Below are 24,334 nucleotides of genomic sequence, written 5' to 3' on the forward strand. Positions count from 1 at the left end.
AGCTATATCTTGGGGAGATAGATTTGAATTTAAATAATCTATTCAATCTAGCCTTAGAGATGATATTTTGCTAAATTATGCACACATGCACACACGCACACACACACACACACACACACACATACATGAGCCCTGGTGGCACAGTGGCTAAGAACTTGGCTGCTAACCAAAAGGTCAGTTGTTCAAATCCACCAACCACTCGTTGGAAACCCTACTGGGCAGTTCTACTCTGTCCTATGGAGCCATCATAAGCCAGAATCAACTCGACTGCAATGAGTTTAGTTTATAAAAATGAACCATCATGTCCTTCACAGCATACCTTTAGTATTCCTACCAGAAATATGAGTTATAATTATAATAGCATTTATTTTCTTACATATGTCTAAATTTTAGGTCACTGTAAATTTATAATTCAATGCCATCTTAATAAAATGAATGATGCACTTCATCAGGAATTTAAAATAATCCTATAGTGCTTTGCTGGGCCAAGTGGATAAGACAACATTTTAGTTCAGAGTGTATTTCCTTTGGAATACCTGCTACATAATGTAAATGTGGACGTTCTATAAGCAATTCCTGCTAAGAGCCGCTGGAGTATGGTACATCTGTTTAATTTTTCTTGAAAATAAAAATATGTACATTTTTTCTTAGTTATGGAAGAAAGATAGGAAATAATTTTTTTTAACTAATTCCACAGAGGAATTCTCTGATTAAAAAAAAAAAAAAAATGACAGGAGAGCATATGTCTTAGTCATTTAGTGCTGCCATAGCAGAAATACCACAAGTGGATGGCTTTAACAAAGAGAAATTTATTTACTCACAGTAAAAAAGTAGGCTAAAAGTCCAAATTCAGGGTGTCCGCTCCAGGGGAAGGCTTTCTCTCTCTGTGGGCTCTGGAGGAAGATCCTTGTTCCTCAATCTTCCCCTGGTTGAGGAGCTTCTCAGGTGCAGGGACCCCAGGTCCAAAACTCTGCTCCTGGTGCTGCTTTCTTGGTGGTATGAGTTCCCCAGCTCTCTGCTTGCTCCCCTTTCCTTTTATCTTTTGTAAGATAAAAGGTGGTGCGGGCCATGCCCTAGGGAAACTCCCTTTACATTGGATCAGGGCTGTGACCTGGTAGGGGTGTTACAATCACACCCTAATCCTCTTTAACGTAAAATTACAATCACAAAATGGAGGACAACCACACAACATGGCCCAGCCAGATTGATACACACATTTTTGCGGGGACATAATTCAATCCATGGCACCATATCAAAGCAGAAGCCTCCAAATTAACTTTTTTGTCTTTGAATGTGCAAAGGGCAGAACGAAGTAACGGTACAAAACAAATTTGCAAGGCCTGTGAACATTCCTGAGAACTGGTGTGTGTGCTCTGCTCTCCTTGATTTTTTTTGCTTCTGAACAAGTGGATTTGGCTTTATTTATTTATTTACTTTTCCCAGCTTACAAGCATTGTTGTGTCTGGACAGCTATTAGTTCAAATTGAACTGATTTTCCAGTTCTATAAAGCTCTTCATCTGCATCGTGGATCAAGTACATTAAGTTACTGCCTGCGGTGCACAGTTGGAAATCATTCTCTTCGGCAGCATTCTGTTTTGTCTCATTTTTATTTTATATCCAATGTTCCTATACACTCACATAGCTCAGACTTTCAACAGACAAATATCTTCTATTCTTCCTTGACTCTTCTTAGAACATTTTAAATTGGCATGCTCTCTTTTGTCAGTTAAATACCGAATCACTTGCAAACAGCTCTGTTTGCTTGCATGAATATTTTTAAAAATGCTCCACAGACCTAGAAGATTGAAATGGAATGTTGGAAACATTCAAGCACAGTTTCCTCTAATTCTCTTGAGAGGGGAGAGGTGTTTGGCATGAACTAGCAAGAGAAATATTGTGTACCGAGACCATGATAACAGAAAGAAAGAGAGAGAGTGGGTGGAAGTAGAGATTGGCAATATATCGCTGTAAACAGTGTAGAAAGATTTTTTTTTAAGTTATTAAAAATTGAATGTATTGAAGAGAGTTATTTCATTGGCTGAATGATTTTTCCGTGTTAGGCCTCCAAGTTATCAGTTACATTAATGGTGATCTTCATAAGCCTGAGTATATTTCCTAACAAAAATTATTATTTGAGACATGAAAATGCATACTTATATGTATATGTGTGTATGTCTATACTGCTATATAAATATGTTTTAGTATCTTTGAGCACTAATAAGAAAAAATAAATATAATAATATGTGAGGAGCAGGCAGTGAAGACAGCTGCTTTTCAACATTCATTGTTGTGATTAGTGTCACTATTATTTTATGATATGCTAGTGTCCCTGGGTGGCTCAAGCAATTTGTAATTGGCTGCTAGCATGAAGATGGGTGGTTTGAACCCACCCAGTGGTGCCACAGAAAAAGAAAGCCTGGCTATCTCCTTCCACAAAGATTAAAGCCAACAAAACCCTATGGAACAGTTTCTACTCTTGGGTCTCCATGTTTTTGTGTGTGTGTGTGTGGGTGTTCCTTCATATTTTATCCTGTAGATGTTTAAATGAAGCAACTGCCTTCATTTTTTTCAGTTGTAATAAAGCTGCTGCCTTTTGATCTTCCTATCTTTGCTCTATGTGTTTATGTGTATGCATGTGTGTGGATATGGTAGTGTGTAGACGTAGATACACCTTCTCCTCACTTATATACTGTCAAATTAGCTGACATTTCATGTTTATGACAATAGTAAAAAATCTACTCTCCTACAATTTTGTGCATTAATGAAGTATGCCTCACAGTAACAAACACTGAAGTGCAAGGTGAGAGTAACCCTGGCTTTGATGGTTAGGTTATGTGTCACCTTGCCTGGGCCATGATTCTCAGTGGTTTGGCAGTTATGTAATGATGTAATTTGCCATTTATGTAATGATGTAGTCATCCTCCATTTTATGATGTGATGTGGTCATCCTCCATTTTTGCATAATACCAATTTTGCATGATGACCTGGTGTTTGGAACCTAACCATATTGATAAGTGAGGAGGGGGTATTTGATCTTTATATTAATCTAGATTCTTGGTCACAAGCGACAGAAACCACTAATATTATTTAAATTAAGCAGAACTTTATCTGAAATATATCACATAGCTCATAGAATTGAAGGAAAGATTTGAGAACCAGCCTCAAGTGATGATAAACATCAGGGTCATTCCTAGGTTTTAGTACATGAACAATTTAGGCACAGCCCCTTTACAGCCGTGCTATCAGTTTCCCCTCCCCCTGGTACTGCTGTTCCTGCCACTGTAATGATCTTGCCTTCCTTGTCTCCCCTGTCATTGCTTCACATGCTCAAGATTCAGAATCCAGGGCTAAAGTCATGTGCACACATCCTAAATCCTTAAGGGCAGGGAGAAGGAAAATCTCCCCCATTTCTGATTCCTTGGTGAGAGGTAGGACACTGCATGCCATAAGTACTAAACGCAATGCCAATTATGCAAGAAAAGAAATGGAGGCTGGGTGTTGAACTGCAAGAAAGGACAAAAGTCTACTACATTTTTCAAATAGGTTAGATTTTTCTTTGAACTATTTCACTGAGCTGTAATACCAAAACTCAGAATCTATACTTCCACTAAATCAAGGGTTTGATTAGCTTAATAACCTTTGTTTGCCAAATTGTCTTTCCAGAAAGATTGTATTAGTACATATATTTATTCCTACTGAATAAATTTGAATCTGAGTGCTGTTATATGCCAGCTAGTGTTAGTTATTAGGAAACCAGGAGTGCAAATGATGCTATCTCTGTATTCAATAATTTTATACACTAGATATCCACTGTAAAGATATTAAAGTTAACAGTATGATGAGGCATCTAATAAAATATCAATGAAGTACCAAGAAGGAAACAACTAATTTTGTATAGCAGAGTCAGGAAACACTTTCAGAGAGCAAGAGATATTTGAGCTGAGTCATGAAAGATGAAGAGATGACTATGTAACAAAAAGAACACTTTCTATGTAGGAAGGACAGGATAATGTCATGACAAAGAGCTTCCAAAGCACCTGATACATTTGCAAAGAGTAAGATGTCAGGACATTGTACATGTAGGAAAGCATGGAGGAGTATGGTAACAGATGAGTTAAGAGAGGTATATAGGCCGCTGATTATAAATGTTCAGATTACTGAGGAGTTTGGCCTACCATGCTGTAGGCAACAGGGAACTCACAAAGGTCTTTAAGCAAGAAGGTTACGCTATTGATTTAATTTTAGGAGGATAATTTCAGTGGCAGTGCAGAAGATCAGTGGGCATGGAGTCGAGGCAGGAAGATTAGTAGAGTCTCCTTGCAATAGATGTAAGATAAGAATAAACTGGTCTACTCCAATTCATGGTGACCCCATGTGTGTCAGAGTAGAACTGTACTCCATAGCGTTTTCAAATGCCTGATTTTTCAGAGGTAGATCACCAGGCTTTTTGTCTGAGGCACCTTTGGGTAGACTGGAACCTCTAACCTTTCATTTAGTAGTCGAGCGTTAACGATTTGCAGCACCCAAGGACTCCCTATCTGTATACATCTACCCATAAACTTATATTTTTTGATGTAGCACAAACTTCATCCCTAAACATTTCATCATAAATATCAGTAACTAGAGTTCAATATTGGTTTACTTTTTTTTTTTTTTAAGGTAAAACCTACAGTGAAGTATACAAATACTCACTGAGTATAACATTCACTCACTGAGTGTAACATTGAGTGACTTTTAACGAATGTTGTTGCTGTTAGGTGCCATCGAGTTGGTTCTGATTCACAGCAACCCCATGTACAACAGAAAGAAACACTGCCCGGCCCTGCACCATCCTCACAATCGTTGTTATACTTCAGCCCATTGTTGCAGCCACTGTGTCAGTCCATCTTGTTGAGGGTCTTACTCTTTTTTGTTGACCCTCTACTTTACCAAGCATGATGTCCTTCTCCAGGGACTGATCCCATCTGACATGTCTGAAGTATGTGAGACGTCATCTTGCCATCCTTGCTTCTGAGGATCATTCTGGTCATACTTCTTCCAAGACAGATCTGTTTGTTCTTTTGGCAGTCCATGGTATATCCAGTATTCTTCTCCAATACCACAATTCAAAGGCGTCAATTCTTCGGTCTTCTTTATTCATCGTCCAGCTTTCGGATGCATAAGAGACTACTGAAAACACCAATTTGAAATTGAAAATACGAATTACTATCAAGCATAATAATCCCAGAAATTTCCTTTATACCTCTTCCTAGTCAGTCCCCACCCTCAATCCTCCAGAGGCGACCATTCTTCCTGTTTTATTTTCTCCATAGATTAGGTTTGCCAAATCTAAGAGTCCATATAAATGAATAATAGAGTATCTATTCTTGTGTAAAGTTTCTATTACACCAATTAACATAAAACCTAAGAACCTTGTAAATATATATATCATTATCCACCCACCTACACTATTCCTTTGTTATTGTTGTCCCATGCATTACATTTATATGTATTGGAAATACCACAAAGCATTATTTTAATTTTTGCTTTTAACATTCACATTTATTTTGAAGCACTTAAGAGGACAAAAAAAAATCTATTGATTTTTCTTCAAGTTCATCTATACTTTCTTTTGTCTTCTGCAATTGTATTTTTCTTAATCTCATGCAGTAAATTGCTTTTATTCCAGATATTGTACTTTTCAGGTCTAGAATTTACACTGAGTATTTTATGTGATTTCTATTTCTCTGCTGAGATTTTCTATTTTTCTTTTCATTACACACATATGTCTTTGTGGTATGCTTGAACATAATTTTATAAAGCTGCTTTAAAATATTTGTATGCTAATTCCAACATCTAAGGTGCCTTGGAAGAAGTACAGCCAGAATGCTCCTTAGAAACAAGGATGGCAAGACTTCATCTCACATACTTTGGACGTGTTATTAGGAAGGACCGGTCCCTGGAGAAGAACACCATGTTTGGTAAACTAGAGGGTCAGTAAAAAAGAGGAAAACCCTCAAAGAGATGGATTGACACAGTGGCTACAGCAATGGTTGCAAGCATAACAACAATCCTGAGGATGGTGCAGGATGGAGCAGTATTTCGTACTGTTGTACATGGGGTCACTATGAGTCTGAATGGACTTGATGGCGCCTAACAACAACAACAAATTTCAACATCTGGTCCACCTCAGTATTATTCTCAATTGATTGCTGTTTCTCTTAAGTATGGGTTACATTTTATTGTTGCTTTTTATGTCTGGTGTTTGCTTTTTTTTTTTTTTTTTAATTCTATTTGAATATTCTCAGTGATATATTGTAGAAACTCTGGATTCTGTTACCATCCTCTGGAGAACTAACCAAAAAACCTGTTGCCCTTGAGTCGTTTCGGACTCATAGCAACCCTACAGGACAAAGTAGAACTGCCCCATAGGGTTTCCAAGGAGCACCTGGTGGATTCGAACTGCTGACGTTTTGGTTAGCAGCTGAACCCTTAACTACTATGCCACCAAGGTTTTCCTCTGGAAAGCAGTGACTCACTTTTCTTTTTTGTTATATCAGTTAGTTAACTTGGCTGGATTCAAACTCCAGACTCTTGTCTTCGCTGTGGAGTGCAGCATCAGTAATCTCTACTCAGTTCATTAAGCCCTTGCTGGGGTGCTTGGAGTCTGCCTAGGGATGTGTAGGTCTAGGATCAGTGAAAGATTTGGACAGTTTGTAAACGGATTTGGAAACTCCCTTTCTATGGCTCTCTCTTTTCCAGTATTTTTCCCCTGACTTTACAATTGCTGTGGTTACCCTCAGTTCCATTCTCTGATTCTTCAAGCCAGTAAAACTGTGGGTTTCTATTTTAATTTCATCCATTCCATATGATGCAGTCTGGGGCTCATCTAGGGTATTTTTTTTCTTTCTTCTAAGCATACCCAACCCTCACGGCTTACCATTTTTTCTTGTTCTCTAGTGTCTTCAGGTATGTGTTTTTAATATTATGTCCAGAGTTAATAGCCGTTTTTTTTTTTTTTCTGGGTTTGAGTGTCTTCAGGTATGTGTTTTTAATATTATGTCCAGAGTTAATAGCTGTAGGAAGTTTGGTTCAATAAGATCTACTCCAAAACTACTAAAAATAGACCTGGTATTATATATAATTTTAGATAATATATACTTTAAAAAATGCTTCTGCCACTTAAAACTAGAATGTGGGGTTTTCAGAATGAAGATCATCAAAATCATGCAAACACGTATGAATCTACCACGTTATCTGAGCGAGCAAATATAGAAAAAAACGTAGCCAAATAAAAATAGTAAAAAATTTGATGAATTTTCTAAATGTTTGTCATATCATTGCAGAATGTATTTTTCACATGAAATAGACTCAGCCTTTTTCTTTATTTTCTATTTACCAAAATTATTATTACCAGATATATTATCCTATATATACCATATATTCTAAACTCTAATAAAATCTACACAGATGTTTAAAAAAAGTATTGTTTTTTGTTCAGACTTTGTTCCTTGTAACCACAAATCTAACTGAATTTATTTAGTCTAAACCAAAACCAAATCAAACCCTTTGCTGTCGAGTCGATTCTGACTCGTAGTGACCCTATAGGACAGGGTAGAACTCCCCCAAAGGGTTGCCAAGGAGAGCCTGGTGGATTTGAACTGCCAACCTTTTGGTTAGCAGCTGAACTCTTAACCACTACGCCACCAAGGTTTCCTTGTGTAGTCTAGGTACTATTAAAAAATATCAGTCACAATTATATGGATATTGACCACTAGCTTTTATGTCAGTAACATTACAATTAAGAGGCTGTAAGTCAATACTCTATAAAAGCTCATCAGCTATTTGCAGTTCATTTACACTTGCAATGTTTATTTTGTTGTTTTTGTTAGGTGCCTTCAAGTCACTACCAATTCACTGTTACACTGTGTACAACAGAATGAAACACTGCCTACTCCTGTGCCATACTCACAATCATTGCTATGTTTGAGCCCACTATTGTAGCCACTGTGTCAATCCATCTTATTGAGGAACTTCCTCTTTTTTGCAACCCTGTCTTTAACCAAGCATGATGTTCTTTTCCAGTCATGATTCCCTCCTGATAATACGTCCAAAGTATGTGAAATGAAGTCTCTCCATCCTTGCTTCTAAGGAGCACGCTGACTACATTTCTTCCAAGAGAGACTTGTTGGTTCTTCTAGCAGTCTGTGGTATATTCAGTATTCTTCCCCAATACCAGGAAACCCTGGTGGCATAGTGGTTAAGTGCTACTTCTGCTTACCAAGAGGTCAGCGGTTCGAATCCGCCAGGTGCTCCTTGGAAACTCTATGGGGCAGTTCTACTTTGTCCTACAGAGTCACTGTGAGTCGGAATCGACTCGATGGTATTGGGTTTGGTTTGGTTGGTTTCCCCAATACCATAATTCAAAGGCATCAGTTCATCTTCAGTTTTCATTATTCGTTGCCCTACTTTCGAATGGATATATGAGGCAATTGAAAATACCATGGCTTGGGTCAGGTGCACTTTAATCCTCGAGGTGACATCTTTGCTTTTCAACACTTTAAAGTGGCCTTTTACAGTGCATTTGGCCAATACAATACATCCTTTGATTTCTTGATTGATACTTCCATGGGTGTTGATTGTGGATCCAAGTAAATATAAAATCCTTGACAACGTCAATATTTTCTTCATTTATCACGATGTTGTTTAAAGGTCCAGTGGTGAGAATTTTTGTTTTCTTTGTGTTGAGGTGAAATTCATACTGCAGGCAGTAGTCTTCAACCTTTATCAGTAAGTTCTTCAAGTCCTCTTCAATTTCAGCAAGCAAGGTTGTGTCATCTTCATATCACAGGTTCTTAATGAGTCTTCCTCCAATCCTGATGCCCTGTTCTTCATATAATCCGGTTTCTCAGATTATGTGTTCAGCATTAAAAAAAAAAAAAAAATCAACATAGAGGTTGAATAAGTACGGTAAAAGAATAAAACCTTGATGCTCCCCTTTCCTGATTTTAAACTGTGCAGTATCCCCTTATTCTGGTTGAACAACTGCTTCTTGATCTATGTACAGGTTCCCTTTGATCACAATTAAGTGCTCTGGAATTCCCATTATTCCCAATGTTATCCATAATTTGTTGTGTCCCACATAGTTGAATGCCTTTGCATAGTCAATAAAACACAGGTAAACATCTTTCTGATATTCTCTGCTTTCAGCCAAGATCCATCAGACATCAGCAGTGGTATCCCTGGTTCCTTGTCCTCTTCTGAATTCAGCTTGAATTTCTGCAGTTCTCTGTCAGTGCACTGCTACAACTCTTTTTGAATTATCTGCACCAAAATTTTTCTTGGGTGTTATATAAATGATGCTGTTTGATAATTTCTGCATTCTGTTGAAACAATTTTCTGTGGAATGGGTACACATATGTACCTCTTCCAGTTGGTTGACCAGGTAGCTGTCTTCCAAATTTCTTGGCATAGACAAGTGAATGCTTCCAGAAGTGCATCCATTTGTGGAAACATTTCAACTGGTATTCCGTTAATTCCTGGAGCTGTGTTTTTGTCTGATGCCTTCAGTGCAGCTTGGACTTTTTTCTTCAGTACCATCGGTTCTTGGTCATATGCTACCTCCTGAAATGGTTGAAATTGACCAATTATTTTTGGTTCAATAACTCTTTGTATTCCTTCCATATTCTTTTGATGCTTCCTGCATCATTTAAGATTTTCCCTATAAAATTGCAACACAAGGCTTGAATTTTTTCTTTAGTTTTTTCAGCTTGAGAAATGCCTAGTGTGTTCTTCCTTTTTGGCTTTCTAACTCCAGGTCTTTGTACATTTCATTATAACACTTGACTTTGCCTTCTCGAGCTTCCCTTTGAAATCTGCTGTTCAGTTCTTTTACTTCATCATTTCCTCCATTCACTTTAGCTGTTCTACATTCAAGAGCAAGTTTCAGAGTCTCTTCTGACATCCATTTTGGCCTTTCCTTTCTTTCCCATCTTTTTAATGACTTTTCACTTTTTTTCATGTGTGATGTCCTTGATGTCTTTCTGCAATTTGTCTGATCTTTGGTTATTAGCATACAATGCGTCAAATCTATTCTTTTTTAATCGTGCTTTAAGTGAAAGTTTACAGAGCAAATTCTTTTCTCATTAAACAGTTATTACACATATTGTTTTGTGACATTGGTTGCCAGCCCCATGATGTGTCAGCCTTCCTGTCTCCTCTTGCCTTCTTGTGCTTGTCTCTGGGCTGCTGTGCCCACTTAGTCTTGTATACATGGTTGAGCTATGTGTGCTATTGTTTGCTTTATAGGCCTGTCTATTCTTTACATGGCTTGTAAATTCTAGTGGGATATGCACAAGTTCTTATTTGGGCTCTTGTGGACTTGTTTTAATTTGCTTCAGCTTCAATTTGAACTTACATATGAACAATTGATGATGTGTTCTGCAGTTGTTCCCTAGCCTTATTCTGAATGATAATATTGAGCTTCTCCATTGTCTCTTTCCTCAGCCGTAGTCGATTTGATTTCCATATTTTCCATCTGGTGAGGTCTGTGTGTACAGTTGCCATTTGTGTCGTTTAACCAAGGTATTTGCAATGAAGACGTTGTTGGTCTTGCAAAATTCTGTCATGCCATCTCTGAAGTCATTTCTATCACCAAGGTCATATTTTCCAACTACTGACCTTCTTTGTTTCCAGCTTTCACATTCCAATCACCAGTAATTACCAATACATCTTGATTGCATGTTTCATCAATTTCAAACTGCAGAAGTTGATAAAAAGCTTAAATTTCTTCAATTTTGGCATTATTGGTTGGTGTGTAAATTTGAAAAATCACCATATTAGCTGGTCTTCCGTGTAGACATATGGATATTGTTCTATCACTGATAGTGTTAAACTTCAGGATACATCTTGGAGTGTTCTTTTTGACAATGAGTTTGATGCTGTTCCTCTTCAATTTGTCATTCCCAGCATTGTAGACCGTATAATTTTCTGATTCAAAATGACCAATACCAGTCCATTTTAGCTCACTAATGCCTGGTAACCCTGGTGGTGTAGTGGTTAAGAGCTATGGCTGCTAACCAAAAGGTCAGCAGTTTGAATCCACCAGGCACTCCTTGAAACCAAATAGGGCAGTTCATTGATCTTCAAGTGTTCCTTTTCATTTTTGATGACTTCCAATTTTCCTTGATTTATACTTTGTACATTCCTTTCCATTACATTATATAGTGTTTACATAATCTTATATCATGTAATGTTTACATAATTTTAATCAAATATCACATTTAATTGAGCAATAAATATTGTACTAAATATTATAATGTAAACATTACATTGTATAGTGTTTACATCATCTTAATCAAATATCCCATATTGAATATGACAGTAAATATTGTTCTGCTACTGTTGAAGGGGAATAAACAGGTATATTCTAGTACACTAACATTTAATGAAAATGGTCTGTAATCTATAATACAACACACTGAAGAGTCAGTAAAAGTTCAGATACAGATGAACTTTTCAAAATGATCATTAGTAATTAATTGGGGACTTTCCTGACCAATGTACTTTACTAATTTTAAAAAATAAACAACAAAACAATTGATACAATTTTAAAAAAGGACTGTTCTCTGACCACAAAGCATGGTAATTAAACTGTGAAAAGATCAATTTTGAGCACCAGATCAATAAATGTAACAGAAACAAAGTGATGGAAAGAAGTGAAAGATAATAAATGTATATTTTATTAATATCTTTATAGGCAGCAAACTCAATGAAGCAATAGTGGGGTGATGATTTGGTAAATTAGTTCCTTTATTAAATATATAAATTGATAATCTTTGTTGAGGACTAGGTTCTGGCTCTTCTTCATGCCTAAAAAAGGCATGAATCTTCTGAGTTCAAGAGTTGAGTTTAGATGTTAGTTATAAATCTTACTAATTCATAGTTTTGTGAAAATTGTTTATCTTCTCTGAGCTGCAATTTCTTTGTTAAATGGAACTAAAATCTACACAAGGGGCCTACTGGGCATTAAATAATATGAAGAATATGAAATAAGTTTGGAATCAATGCAACTTCCAAACCTATAGTCTTGTTGTGTTGTTGTTGTTGCCATCGAGTCAATTCCAACTCATGGTGACCCCATGCATTATGGAGTAGAACAGCTCCATAAGGTTTTTTTTTACTGCAACCTTAATGGAAGCAGATTGCCAGGACTTTTCTCCTGTGGTACCACTGAATAGGTTTGATCTGCTCACCTCTAGGTTAGCAGTCAAGCACAAACTGTTTGTACCACCTAGGGACCTAGTCCTTTTATAGTTAGGTCATTTTGCTCATAATCCATTCATTTTATTCTGTGGGTAAATTCAGATGTAATTCAGTTATATATTTTCTGTACATACAATGTAGAGTAAAATAAGTTCACCAGAGATCTTCACATATTGATACCCTGCTATGATTACTCAGGCCTGGAACGGTACAAGTGTGGCTGGTTCAAATCACATCCCACAGAGCTGCAGCAAAGCAGGGCATGGGGAGACTTACCCAGATCTGTAAAACAAAACCCAAGGTGAGGGTCAGAACTAGGCCAGAGGTCGAGAAAGTGTCAAAGATCACTGAATGAAACTGAAAATGTTCTGGGGCAGTTTTTGAGATGTTCACCTGTGTCTGAGATGGCTTTGCTTGAAGGGTTTGGAAAGAGCTTGACTACTTAATCTCATTCTAAAATTGATCTTTTCACAATTTAATTACCTTGCTTTATGATCAGGGAACAGTTCTTTTTTAAAATTGTATCAATTGCTTTGCTGTTTATTTTTTAAAATTAGTAAAGTATATTGGTCAGGAAAGTCCCCAATTAATTGCTAATGATCATTTTGAAAAGTTCATCTGTGTCTGAACTTTTACTGACTCTTCAGTGTGTTGTATTATAGATTATAGACTATTTTTCATTAAATGTTAATTAGGCTATGCCTGTTTATTCCCCTTCAACAGCATCAGAACAATATTTACTGTCATATTCAATGTGGGATGTTTGATTAAGATGATGTAAACACTATATAATGTGATGTTTACATTATAATATTTAGTACAATATATATTGCAGAAGGATGAGAGGTAGAGTTGTGACCTCTTAAAAAGATGTCCAGCACGTATTTTCCTTCTTAAATTTTTTGATATTATAATGAAAAAAAATACAATAAAACAAATTACTAATAGTAACCAATCAGTAGTTGCGTAGGCCTATATATGAATTATTATGTATACTCCATGTATGTAATCTATCTCTATTTCTATATCTGTATAGCTATGTAACTTTGCAGGTTAGAACCATTACAAATTCAAGTACTCTGCTAGTCACTCAACGTCGACACAAGCTTTCAGGGTAAAATCCATACCACATACTGTTCACTCTGCCTATTTTGTTGGCTTTTTTTCTTCTCTTTTTTCCCTACCTGATAAACTTCTGTTTATCTTTCAAGATTCAGCCTAAGACCACTTCCCACAATAAGCCTATCTTAACAGTCTTTTCATCCCCCAAATCTTTTATGCTCTCTGGCATATTTTGAGCATGTCTGCATGTGCTCAAAACGTATTTGCTGAAAGAATAATTGTATAGCTAAATACAAAATGCTGATGAATATCACAAGAGAAAGATACACAGACAGGCCTTATTTATTTAATCATATATTATTTACCAACTTAGAGAATAAAATGTCTAAGGTAGAGGGATAATTCTCTGGAAACAATTTAATTATTTTTAAATGTGTAACCTGACAAATTTTGCAAATTGTTTGAAGTATTTTAGAATAAGCCCTGTATACATAGACTTGATTAAAATAATAATAAAAAAAGATACTAGCCTTGTATAGTACTTTACGCCTTATAAAACACTTTACATTTTCTCATTAAATAAAAATAGTTTTATGAGTGGCTAATGTTTTTCTAACCAGTAATCATATATCACATCAGCAGAATGTCTCAGAGCTGGGGGCCACAGAACATAGAAACAAAGGGGGAGGTAAATTTATCAGGAAGAATGAATGGGATAGTGACTGCAATTTAGTAAAAAAAAAAAAGCTCTGGGAAAAGAGGCAAAAATGGAAACCTAGAATACCATAACTATTAGCAGGAGAAAAGTGCAAGGCAGGGTAATTAATGAGGGGCCGGACTGGAGCGACAATATTAGAGGGAATTTAGGGACTGATAAGGCTGGGGAGGAAGAAAGAGAGAAAAGATTGTGCACAGCTTTTTGGAGACCCTGAGAGTGACTGAGACAAGAGATGAGGTGTTGCTTGGTCTTATGAATCTACTTACTCCTTTGACATTTTTGAGATTGATTTCAATCAAGATTTAAATCTTTTTTTTTTTTTAACTTTCTGTGTGATTGTTTCTTTCAATGCAAGTTTAAGGTCAACCAGGTTCACAAATTAGCATTAGACTTATGTAGGTTTCATATAAGATTGGAGAGACTCTGCGGTGTAGTGGTTAAGAGGGTAGATTCTGGAGCCATACTACTTGAGTTCAAAGTACAGCTCTGTGACTTGCTAGCCATGTGTAAGCTACTGAACATCTCTTTATTTTCTTAATAAAATAGGAATAATAGTAGCATGTAACTGATATGGGTTTTGTGAATTGCAAATTAGTCAATGCAAATAAAAACTGACAGAATAGTGCTTGGTACCTTATAAACATTCAGTAGTGTTGGCTGTTATTGTCATCATCATTACCCAAATGATAGAGAAGAATGTTTCATGAGGCCAACCTTGGTTATTCATTCACTAACTTAGCATATGCTAAGTTCCCAGGATAAGGCAGAATGCCTATATGAACTCAAAACTCTAGGGATCTCAGTAAAAGATGAAGACATATGATCTGGTCAGTGAAGAGCTTTCTGTCAGAGGCTGAATTGATACAGAACTACTTGGCACAAGTATAGAATTCAGACAACTTATACTATTAGCATGTTCCTGGGACAAATCCTGACCCACCCGCTGCCGTCGAGTTAATTCTGACTCATAGCGACCCTATAGGACAGAGTAGAACTGCCTTGTAGAGTTTCCAAGGAGCACCTGGAGGATTCGAACTGCTCACCTTTTGGTTAGCAGCTGTAGCACTTAACCGCTATGCTACCAGGGTTTCCACAAATTGTGACAAATTATCTATATTCTCAAGTATACTTTCTCCAAAGGAAAGTGTCAGTTAATTAAAGAGTGGTTTCTAATGAGTGACTATATTGTCAATGAAGAGAGATCTATACAATACAAATACTAGATGTATAAAGCAGAACTGAAGTTAAGTTATGGAAGGTAAACAGACTGAGTTGGGTTCTCATATGCAATGAAAAGCCTAAGCAGAAATGGCTTCTGAGATTGTGTTTAAGCAAGTCAAACACTTTCAGTTAATGTAAGAAATAATTTGTGCTATGTGATCACGAACTACTGTGATAACTTGTTTCCAGTGAGATGTTGCTGTATAATAGGGCTTTGTAGCACAGAGAGCAGTGAAGAATGGTTTTCCAAAATCTTTTATCATTCTCTATCTTCTCCAGTCTAGATATATAAAGGAATTGTAACAATCATTCATGCTAAAGGGTTATTGGAACATAAACATAACCATGAAAAACACAGTTTTGAAAGAACTTTACAGGTGATTGTAGTTTATTACATGACATAAAGGACTGAAATGGAAGATGGAGGTAGTTCTTTGAAAGCTGCTTTAGATTTTTTGCCAATAATGTGAATACAGAATTTTTTAAATTGTGTAGTAGTGACAAGACCTTTCTAATTAATTATAGAGGGTTAAAAGAAAAAAGATAGCCTTAGATTCCAGATTTAATATTCGGTAAAGAAGTGTTCTTTTGAAAACACATGCTAGTTATGTATTCTACTGTATTGTCATGTATTCAATTATTACTGATCATTTCATTTTGAATTAGTTGGATGCTGTGAGAAATATCATACCTTAATTGCATTTTAAGATACACCAGAATCATGCCACTTTGTTCTGGACCACACGTATTCACTTGTCTGTCTTTTTTAGGTTTATTTCCTGCTGTGCTGAATCTTGCTTCTAATGCTGTCATCAGCACCAATGCAACATGCGGAGAAAAAGGACCTGAAATGTACTGCAAATTGGTAGAACATGTCCCTGGACAGCCTGTGAGGAACCCTCAATGTCGAATCTGCAATCAAAACAGCAGCAATCCCTACCGTATGTATTTTAGTTTATGTGGTGTTGGGTTCGTTAGAGAAGAAGATGAAGCCTGATGGGAGAGACTGCCATTGGTTCAGGGATTAGTGGCTTTTTGATTTCACAGAGAATGTGAGAAATCCTGCAGGCATGGAAATGATGCGGGGGGAGGAGGTGGGTTAGTGGTTGAGACTGTGTGGACATGCATTTAAGATGAATTGGGCAGAGGGGAGGAATTAAAGAGAGATATAAAGTTTTACTTTGTCTTACAGGGTCGCTATGAGTCAGAATCGACTCGACAGCACTGGGTTTTATAAAGTTTATATATGTTATATATAATTATGTATATTATATTATATATGATTTCCTGCCTCTGCAAGTAGAAAGTTAGAGCAAACCAGACTTGGAACACAGAAAATTAAAGGACTATTCAAAGCAGTAAACTCAAGGGCTGAACTTTGTGGTGCATATAAATGATATGGAATCTCTGAGAAGGAAAACATCAGTGGGAACTGAAGTAGCAAGGGAAAGTTCCAAGAAGGTGGTTAGACTTAGCTGAGCATTAAAAAAACTGATTTGCCTGAAATAAGAGGGAAGACATTTCAGGAAAGGAGAGAAAGAAAGGAAATGTGTAAAAAGTCATAGAGACAGAATGGAAGGAAGATGTAAGGGTTAGAGTGGAAAACAATTGAATGGGTGACTCTTGGTTGGAAAATGGATGAGACACATTTGCCAAAAAGAGTCAAAGAGCTACATGGTTGTTTATCCTCTTCTGAGTTCTCTATTCAGGGTCTCTTGTATCTCAGTGGAAGGCACCCATATTTAGGCATCCCACCCAGGTTTTGACATTGAGATGAAAAGTAAATAAATTGTTTTAGTAAAGCAAGATGCATAAGAGGTATGCTCTGTATTTTGCCATTTTTATTTAATATGCTTTTCTAAAACTTGTGGCAGCCCAGATTTTCTTCGTGTGTTTTATTTATTTATTTATTTACTCATCTCCATTACATTTTAGAATCATGTTTTGAACAAGAAGTTTAGACAGGGTAATACTCCACAAGAATAAAAACCTGGCAAGAAACCACATGAATATGTTTTAGTGAGAGTTGGAGCAACAGACAATAAAATCCTATAAATTCAGTGAACTCCTAGATAAAGCTAGAAGCCTGTACCTCATTACCACACAAAGATTAAACCTGAACTTCCTGTTAAAAACCAGCAGCTGGAAGATGTTTACTTCATCACCGATTTCCCTGTCAATCTTCAGATGCAGTTAGTCCTTGGGTTGACTTGTATAGTGATCCCTGTTGAGGATGTTCTAAGTTTTTCTCTCTTATTAAGTAAGGGAACTATGCCAATTCGTCAGTATTTGCAAATTAATTGTGATTAAACTTTCATAATGGGGATTATGGTTAATTGTTGATGCATCTCCCAACCCTCCTTTTCATGACTAATTCTCATATCAATTTGACCTGAGGTAGTAGATATCAAAATTTCCATTTAGACAGCTTTCCTCTCAATTACCTAAGAGCCAGAAATTTGATTTGGAAATGTGGCTTGTGTGCATGTTTTTCTATCATATATTACATGGTCTGTAAGGAAGATTCAGGAGGATGTTTGGAGAATGTTTCCTGTGATATTTATTTCTCTTCAGAACCAATGCCAGCAATATTTCATTAATGGTACCAATTCCTAATGTGCTAATTTCAGCACCCACTCACACCCCCAAGTGCATTTATTTGGTATTTAGTTATGGTTCTGGTATTTGGTGGTGCTATAGGGACCTTGATACCTTCCCTAGCTTTGACAGACTAGTGGTAATTATCAAATATACCCAGCAATTTTTATTTTTCATTAATGAGACAGGAAGCCTGATCTCAGTGGACTGCTAATGTGATATCATTTGGTACAAAACCAAATCTACCCAGCCGTTTAGTTAAATAATCACCAGCAAAAATGGAATATTGTCCAGTCCTGTATACCCACAATCCTCTAAGTAACTCAGACATAAACATTTACATTTTCAGTTAAACGGGCTACAGCTGACTCTATTTTTAATTGAATTAATATTAATAAAAATGCTCAAAATTGGAAATTTTAAATAATATTTAAATTACATTTAATATAAATTTAATTTTTAGTCCAGATTTTTCTTTATAAGATGATTTTGCTTTACTATGGTGCTGCAAGGATATACATAGCCCTTCATATTACGTCTCTTCATATTCCAAATTTTATGCTTTTTCATTGCCATTATATTTAGAAGAATGCTTAGATTACTACATTATATAGGCAAATTAAGAGTCCATGGTTCCTCATACTGATGTGATTCGTTCATTATTTGAGGTATTTCTTCAATTTACAAAAGGATTGCTTCCTAATCTAAAAGGTTATTCATAGCCATTCAAAGTAAGTGTTAGGAATGTTTCCAAGACTGACACCCCAAAGCATACTTAATCCAAAATGAACAGAAGAGTACCAGGGAAGCTACCTCCAATTTTCTTTTTTTTACATTTATACGGACAAGCATGCTGACTTCCAAGTGGGTTGTTGAGAACTTAATTATCCTTATTGCAGTCCCAGAAATAGAGATGAGAACATCAATAACCTCTCATCTCTGCCACCCTCACCTACTCATGAGCTGGGCGTATTTAGAGGAGGAGTAAAGAAGCAGAACTCGTATTCCTTGAAAAACTAGAAGCAAAAATTTTGGACAAGAACCAGTAATTGCGAACCCAAATAGAATGAGGGCTTTGACAGCACAGGGGTAATGACTATTGTTATGAGACCTGAAAAAACCAAACCCGTTGCTGTCGAGACAGGTGAAGCTAAATTGGAGGAGATGAGGAAATCTGTGAGGTTTAAGGATTATAAGAAGAGGAAAGGGAGCCAGAAGACAGGAGTGTGGGGTAGCATTGATTGTTTACACCTCCTTTTTTGTTTTATCTCCAATCACCTTTTAATTTTCACTCCACAGGAAATCCTCGTGGCTTAGTGGTTAAGTGCTATGGCTGCTAACCAAAGGGTCAGCAGTTCGAATCTGCCAGGCGCTCCTTGAAAACTCTGTGGGACAGCTCTACTTTGTCCTTTAGGGTCGCTATGAGTTGGAATTGATTGAACGGCACAGGGTTTGGTTTTTGGTTTGGTTAGGCTCTAGTTTTATCCATCTGGAGTAAAAGTGAGGGAAGATCTGTGTTTGATTGGCAGTTTTATGTGCCATCCTCTCCCTGCTTGTCGTTAGTGTCCAGACTCCTCCATTGAGTAGGGAATAGGAAAATATTGGATGGAAAGTTTGGGGTGTCTTTCACTATAATTTTAAATAGTAATATAACAGTGGCAAGTTAAGGACTGGTTGCAAAAGGATGGATTTGACAGCATTTTATATTAAAAACAGATTATATATTGGATTGCTCAGGTCTCAGTAATAATGAATGTGCTAGAAGGACAAATCTTCAAGTACCTTTCACCACAATTCAGGATTTTAGTGTTTCAGTTAACAAAGTTGATGGCATCCTAGAGTTGCCTCTCATTGTTTCTTTGAATGACTGACATATCAATTAGATTTCAGTATGATTTTTTCACACTTAATATCTATAGTTATGTTTAAAGTTGCCAATTTTAGTTGATTCCCAGAGCGCTATGCAGCCTCTTCTCTTACAGACTAAGCATTTTACCATTTTACTCTTCCTTACACAGTGCCATGAAAAAGTTATCATTCAATAGATTCTATTGAAAATAGAAATTGCTGTCTTTTTATATTATTTTGGTATGCACATGATGATCATTTTAACCTAGTTTTCCTTTTTTTTTAAAAAAAGAAACAGCTATAAAATTTAGTAATATGACCTTTTCTCTATCTTTCACGTGCTGTTGATGACTCCACAGAGAGACACCCGATTACAAATGCGATTGATGGAAAGAACACTTGGTGGCAGAGCCCCAGTATTAAGAATGGAATTGAATACCATTACGTGACAATTACACTGGATTTACAGCAGGTATGGTGCTGCTTTCTTTTCCTTTTCCACTTTTGAAGTTAAATCTTGGATTTGCTATTTGTTTAGTTAGTAGTTCTTGGGTGAAAGGATATCCTACCTTATCACCTCCCATTATTTTCTTGATCAATGAACAAAAGGGCCTATTCATCTAGTACATTGCCATTTTTAAAAAAGGTATTTGGCATTAATTTCTAAAGCACAAATAAAATGAATCTACATGAAGGGTTTAGTGCTGAATTAGGAACTGAGTCTGTTTTGATTAATTAGACTTAATGATGCGAATATGCATCAATATGATTTTGCATAAAGAAAATGTAATAGTGCCATTTTTAACTTTTAAAGGAAGACAGTGCTCCCACTCTGCTGATAGTGTGTGTACTTAAAGGTTTTTGGATAACAAGGCTCTTGAGTAAATTGCCGCTCATTACTGGGGGGTTGAGCAAACTGTGACAGTTGATTCTTAAATTAAACTCGGTCCACTAAACGAGGTAACAAGCCTCGTAGTTGTACAAAATTGACGTTGGAAGTTGTTAGAGGTTGTGTTGTATAGGCCTGGTTACAGGGGCGGATTAACCAGTAAGCACGGTATGCACTGACTTACAGTAAGTGAGTTATGTACGTGTTTAATTGTGTTTACTTACTCATCTGTAGTACACAGTTTCACCTGGGTTCCACCACTTCATCAGCCATATTGCTTATTGGGTAATCCACTATTCCCCTGGTTGCCTTCTACTCTTAATTTCTTTCTTCTTTCAGTTCACAGTATTCAGATCAGGCTGAAGTTAATAATTAAGAATCAACGTCACCCCAAATTATTTTAGCTTGTAAATAAGAAGGAAGGTAGAAAAACGGTCCTTTATTTTACTGTTATTAGAAACACAAAGACATTTTTAATTGACTGAAGGCTGGGACTGGAAACGTTGGATTTAGATGGCCTCTTTCACTTAGCCTGTTTCTCTCACTCTCTGAAACCAAGGTAGGAAAGATGCTCAGCTGCTCTTCCTTAGCCCAGTATGGAGATAGAGTAGCAAGGAAGTTTGGGATTAATACGGGGGTGGGGTGGGGGATGGTAATAATACTTAACAGCTGATACTATACATTGTCAAGATTATGGTTTCCACAGCTGGCCATTTCGTAGGGAAGCACCAGCCAGTGGGGGTTAGTCCCATTCTCAGGGGGCCAGATAGGCACCAGGCATTTCCATAATGGTGACATTGCTCCCATCAGGAGTACCACTTCCTTCCTCCAGAGTCTGAGCCCACTTTGACCAAGGCTGCACACATTCAGGCTGGCTAGTGGACCAGCAGGCCAGTGAGTCTGAGGACAGACCCTACTTCTACCCATTTAGAATTCTTCAGCACCTGCACAACTGGATGGGAGCAGGGGATTTCTGGCATATAGCAACTGCATGTCAGCCCTCAGTTAATAACATTTCCCAAGAAGTCTCAGTCCTGTGCCTGGGAATGGCAGGACAAACTACCACACTGAGAAATCATGTTTTAGGTCATGAATTCCCTGGGGACACTAGACCCAAAAGGGACTTCATTTCCCTAGTGAAGATAGCTAGTTCTTTACGGGTCACAGCATTCTCCCACTTCGATGTAATCATTGAAAGTCAGCCTTCCCCATCAAAAGTGAGTCTGTTGCTCAGTGCCTAGGGCTATCTCCTGGAACAGGGAGTCAATAAATAGTGATCGAGTGTTCTGGTTTACTCTCCACTTATTCTTTTAGACCACACAGGGAGCAAGACAGTCAATTACTGATACAATTTGCGCAGATCATTTACACTACTCTTTGAGCCTAGCCACAAATTTATCTTGTTATCAAACATAACCTCTTTTTCACTTCTAATTTATAAATGGATAGTGCAATCACAAGGTTTTCCTAAATCATTTCTATGCAATTTCCCTACCATCATTAATTCAGCAGGTCACAGAATTTACCTGCAAGCCCATTTATCAATGAAACCATTTATATTCTTCTAAGTTTCCATTGTATCCCCGTGCATCCATTCCAACAGTGTAGATCTGGAGCAGCACAGTAAAACCAATAAAAAATAAAGATAAAGATAAAATCTTTAAAGAAATCAGAGAAAAGTTTCTTCAAAAGACAATAGATGGTTATCTTCTCTGCATAACCAATGGAATCCTAAAGACAATAAAATGTGCTAAAGGAAAATAACTGCAAACCTAGAATTCTATATCCAATAAAAATGTCATTTGAGAATGGAGATGAATTCTGTAATACAGCTAATTACCAACAGGCCCTGTTAGTGATGAATTTACATATTAGTCTTGAAAACTTTCAAAATGCTAAGAGTTGTTGATGGTTTCCCTGTATTCTCGGAAGTCATCTCCTCAATGTGGCTTCTTCTACTCTCACAGCAGGGAGAGGTGTTACCATTTTAGGAGCTCTGGTAGTACAGTTTTGGGTAGTACAGTACTTAAGCATATGGCTGCTAATTGAAAGGTCTGCAATTCAAACCCACCAGCTGCTCCGAGGGAGAAGGATGAGGCAGTCTGCTTCCATAAAGATTTATAGCCTTAGAGACCTGATGGGGAAGTTCTACTCCTGTGTGTAGAATTTCTGTGAGTTGGAATAAATTTGGAATAAACTTGATGACAAAAGGCATCTTAAAGTTACGTGAATTTGTTTCTCCTGTTCTCTCTTCTTTCCATTTTGTTTAATAGTCTTAAAATGGGTGAAAACTTCTAAGATAGCTTTTATAGTAAGCGGTAGAAGCTGTGTTTATAACCCATATCTACTTGACTGCAAAGTCTGGAATACACCAAATGGAAGTGGTAAGGCAGATATGACCTGAAGAATTTCCGGGATATTCCCACACTTATCTACTCTCAGCCCTCTCCTATATTCTGCAAATCAACCTACTGTGAGTTCAACAGAATGGGAACATAAATAATCTATAAATGGAAGAAACCCTTATTTCCACTTGTTTCACAACTTTAATTTATTTAATGATTTTAATAAGGAGGACTCTTGGCCCAATGGTTAAGTGCTTGGTTGCTAACCAAATGGTCAGTGGGAGAAAAGACCAGGAGACCTGCCCTTTAAAGATCATTGTTGTTGTTAGGTGCTGTCTTAGTCATCTAGTGCTGCTATAACAGAAATACCACAAGTGGATGACTTCAATAAACAGAAGTTTATTCTCTCACAGTCTAGTAGGCTAACAGTCCGAATTCAGGGCATCAGCTCCAGGGGAAGCCTTTCTCTCTCTGTGGGCTCTGGAGGAAAGTCCTTGTCATTAATCTTCCCCTGGTCTAGGAGCTTCTCAACTTAGGGACCTTGGGTCCAAAGGTTGCGTGCTCCTGGCTATACTTTCTTGTTGGTATGAGATCCCCATGTCTCTCTGCTTGCTTCTCTCTTCTATATCTCAGATGAGATTGGCTCAAGACACAATCGAGTCTCATAGATTGAATCCTGCCTCATTAACTTCTGATAATCCCATCTCATCAAGGTTATGGAAATAGGATTTATAACATATAGGAAATCACATCAGATGACAAAATGGTAGACAATCACGCAGTACTGGAAATCATGGCCTAGCCAAATTAATACACATATTTTGGAGGAACAGAATTCAGTCCATGACAGGTACCATCTAGTGGGTTCTTACTCATAGCGACTCTATGTACAACAGAACAAAACACTCCCTTGTCCTATGCTATGCTCACAATCCCATTGTTGCAACTACTGTGTCAATCCATCTACCAAGCATGATGTCCTTCTCCAGGGACTGGTGCCTCCTGACCACATGTCCAATGTATGTGAGAGGTAGTCTCGCCATCCTCACTTCCAAAAAAGCACACTGGCCGTACTTACGCAACATAGACTTGGCCGTTCTTCTGGCAGTCTATGGTATATTCAGCATTCTTTGCCGACACAGTAATTCAAAGGCATCAGTTCTTCTTTGGTCTCCCTTATCCGTTGTCCAGCTTTTGAGTGCATATGAGGCTATTGAAAGTATCATGGCTTGGGTCAGGAGCACCTCAGTCCTCAGAGTAACATCTTTGCTTTTTAACACTTTAAAGAGATCTTTTAGAACAGAGTTGCCCAATACAATATGTCATTTAATTTCTTAAGTGCTGCTTCCATGGGCATTTATTGTGGATCCAAGTAAAACGAAACCCTTGACAACTTCAGTCTTTTCTCC

At 37.2% G+C, this 24,334-nt stretch overlaps 1 protein-coding gene across 2 annotated transcripts in view; it reads left to right on the plus strand.

Moving 5' to 3' along the window:
* The window catches only part of LAMA2 (laminin subunit alpha 2), a 717,179-nt gene that overhangs the window by 155,311 nt on the left and 537,534 nt on the right, over positions 1-24,334 (plus strand). For both annotated transcript variants that reach the window (XM_049901052.1, XM_049901136.1), the window contains exons 2-3: positions 16,016-16,186; positions 20,051-20,163. In XM_049901052.1, coding sequence (XP_049757009.1) covers positions 16,016-16,186; positions 20,051-20,163 — 284 coding nt within the window. The remainder of the gene's footprint in view (positions 1-16,015; positions 16,187-20,050; positions 20,164-24,334) is intronic.

Source organism: Elephas maximus, chromosome 1 (assembly GCF_024166365.1).
Source record: "Elephas maximus indicus isolate mEleMax1 chromosome 1, mEleMax1 primary haplotype, whole genome shotgun sequence".
NCBI lineage: Eukaryota > Metazoa > Chordata > Mammalia > Proboscidea > Elephantidae > Elephas > Elephas maximus.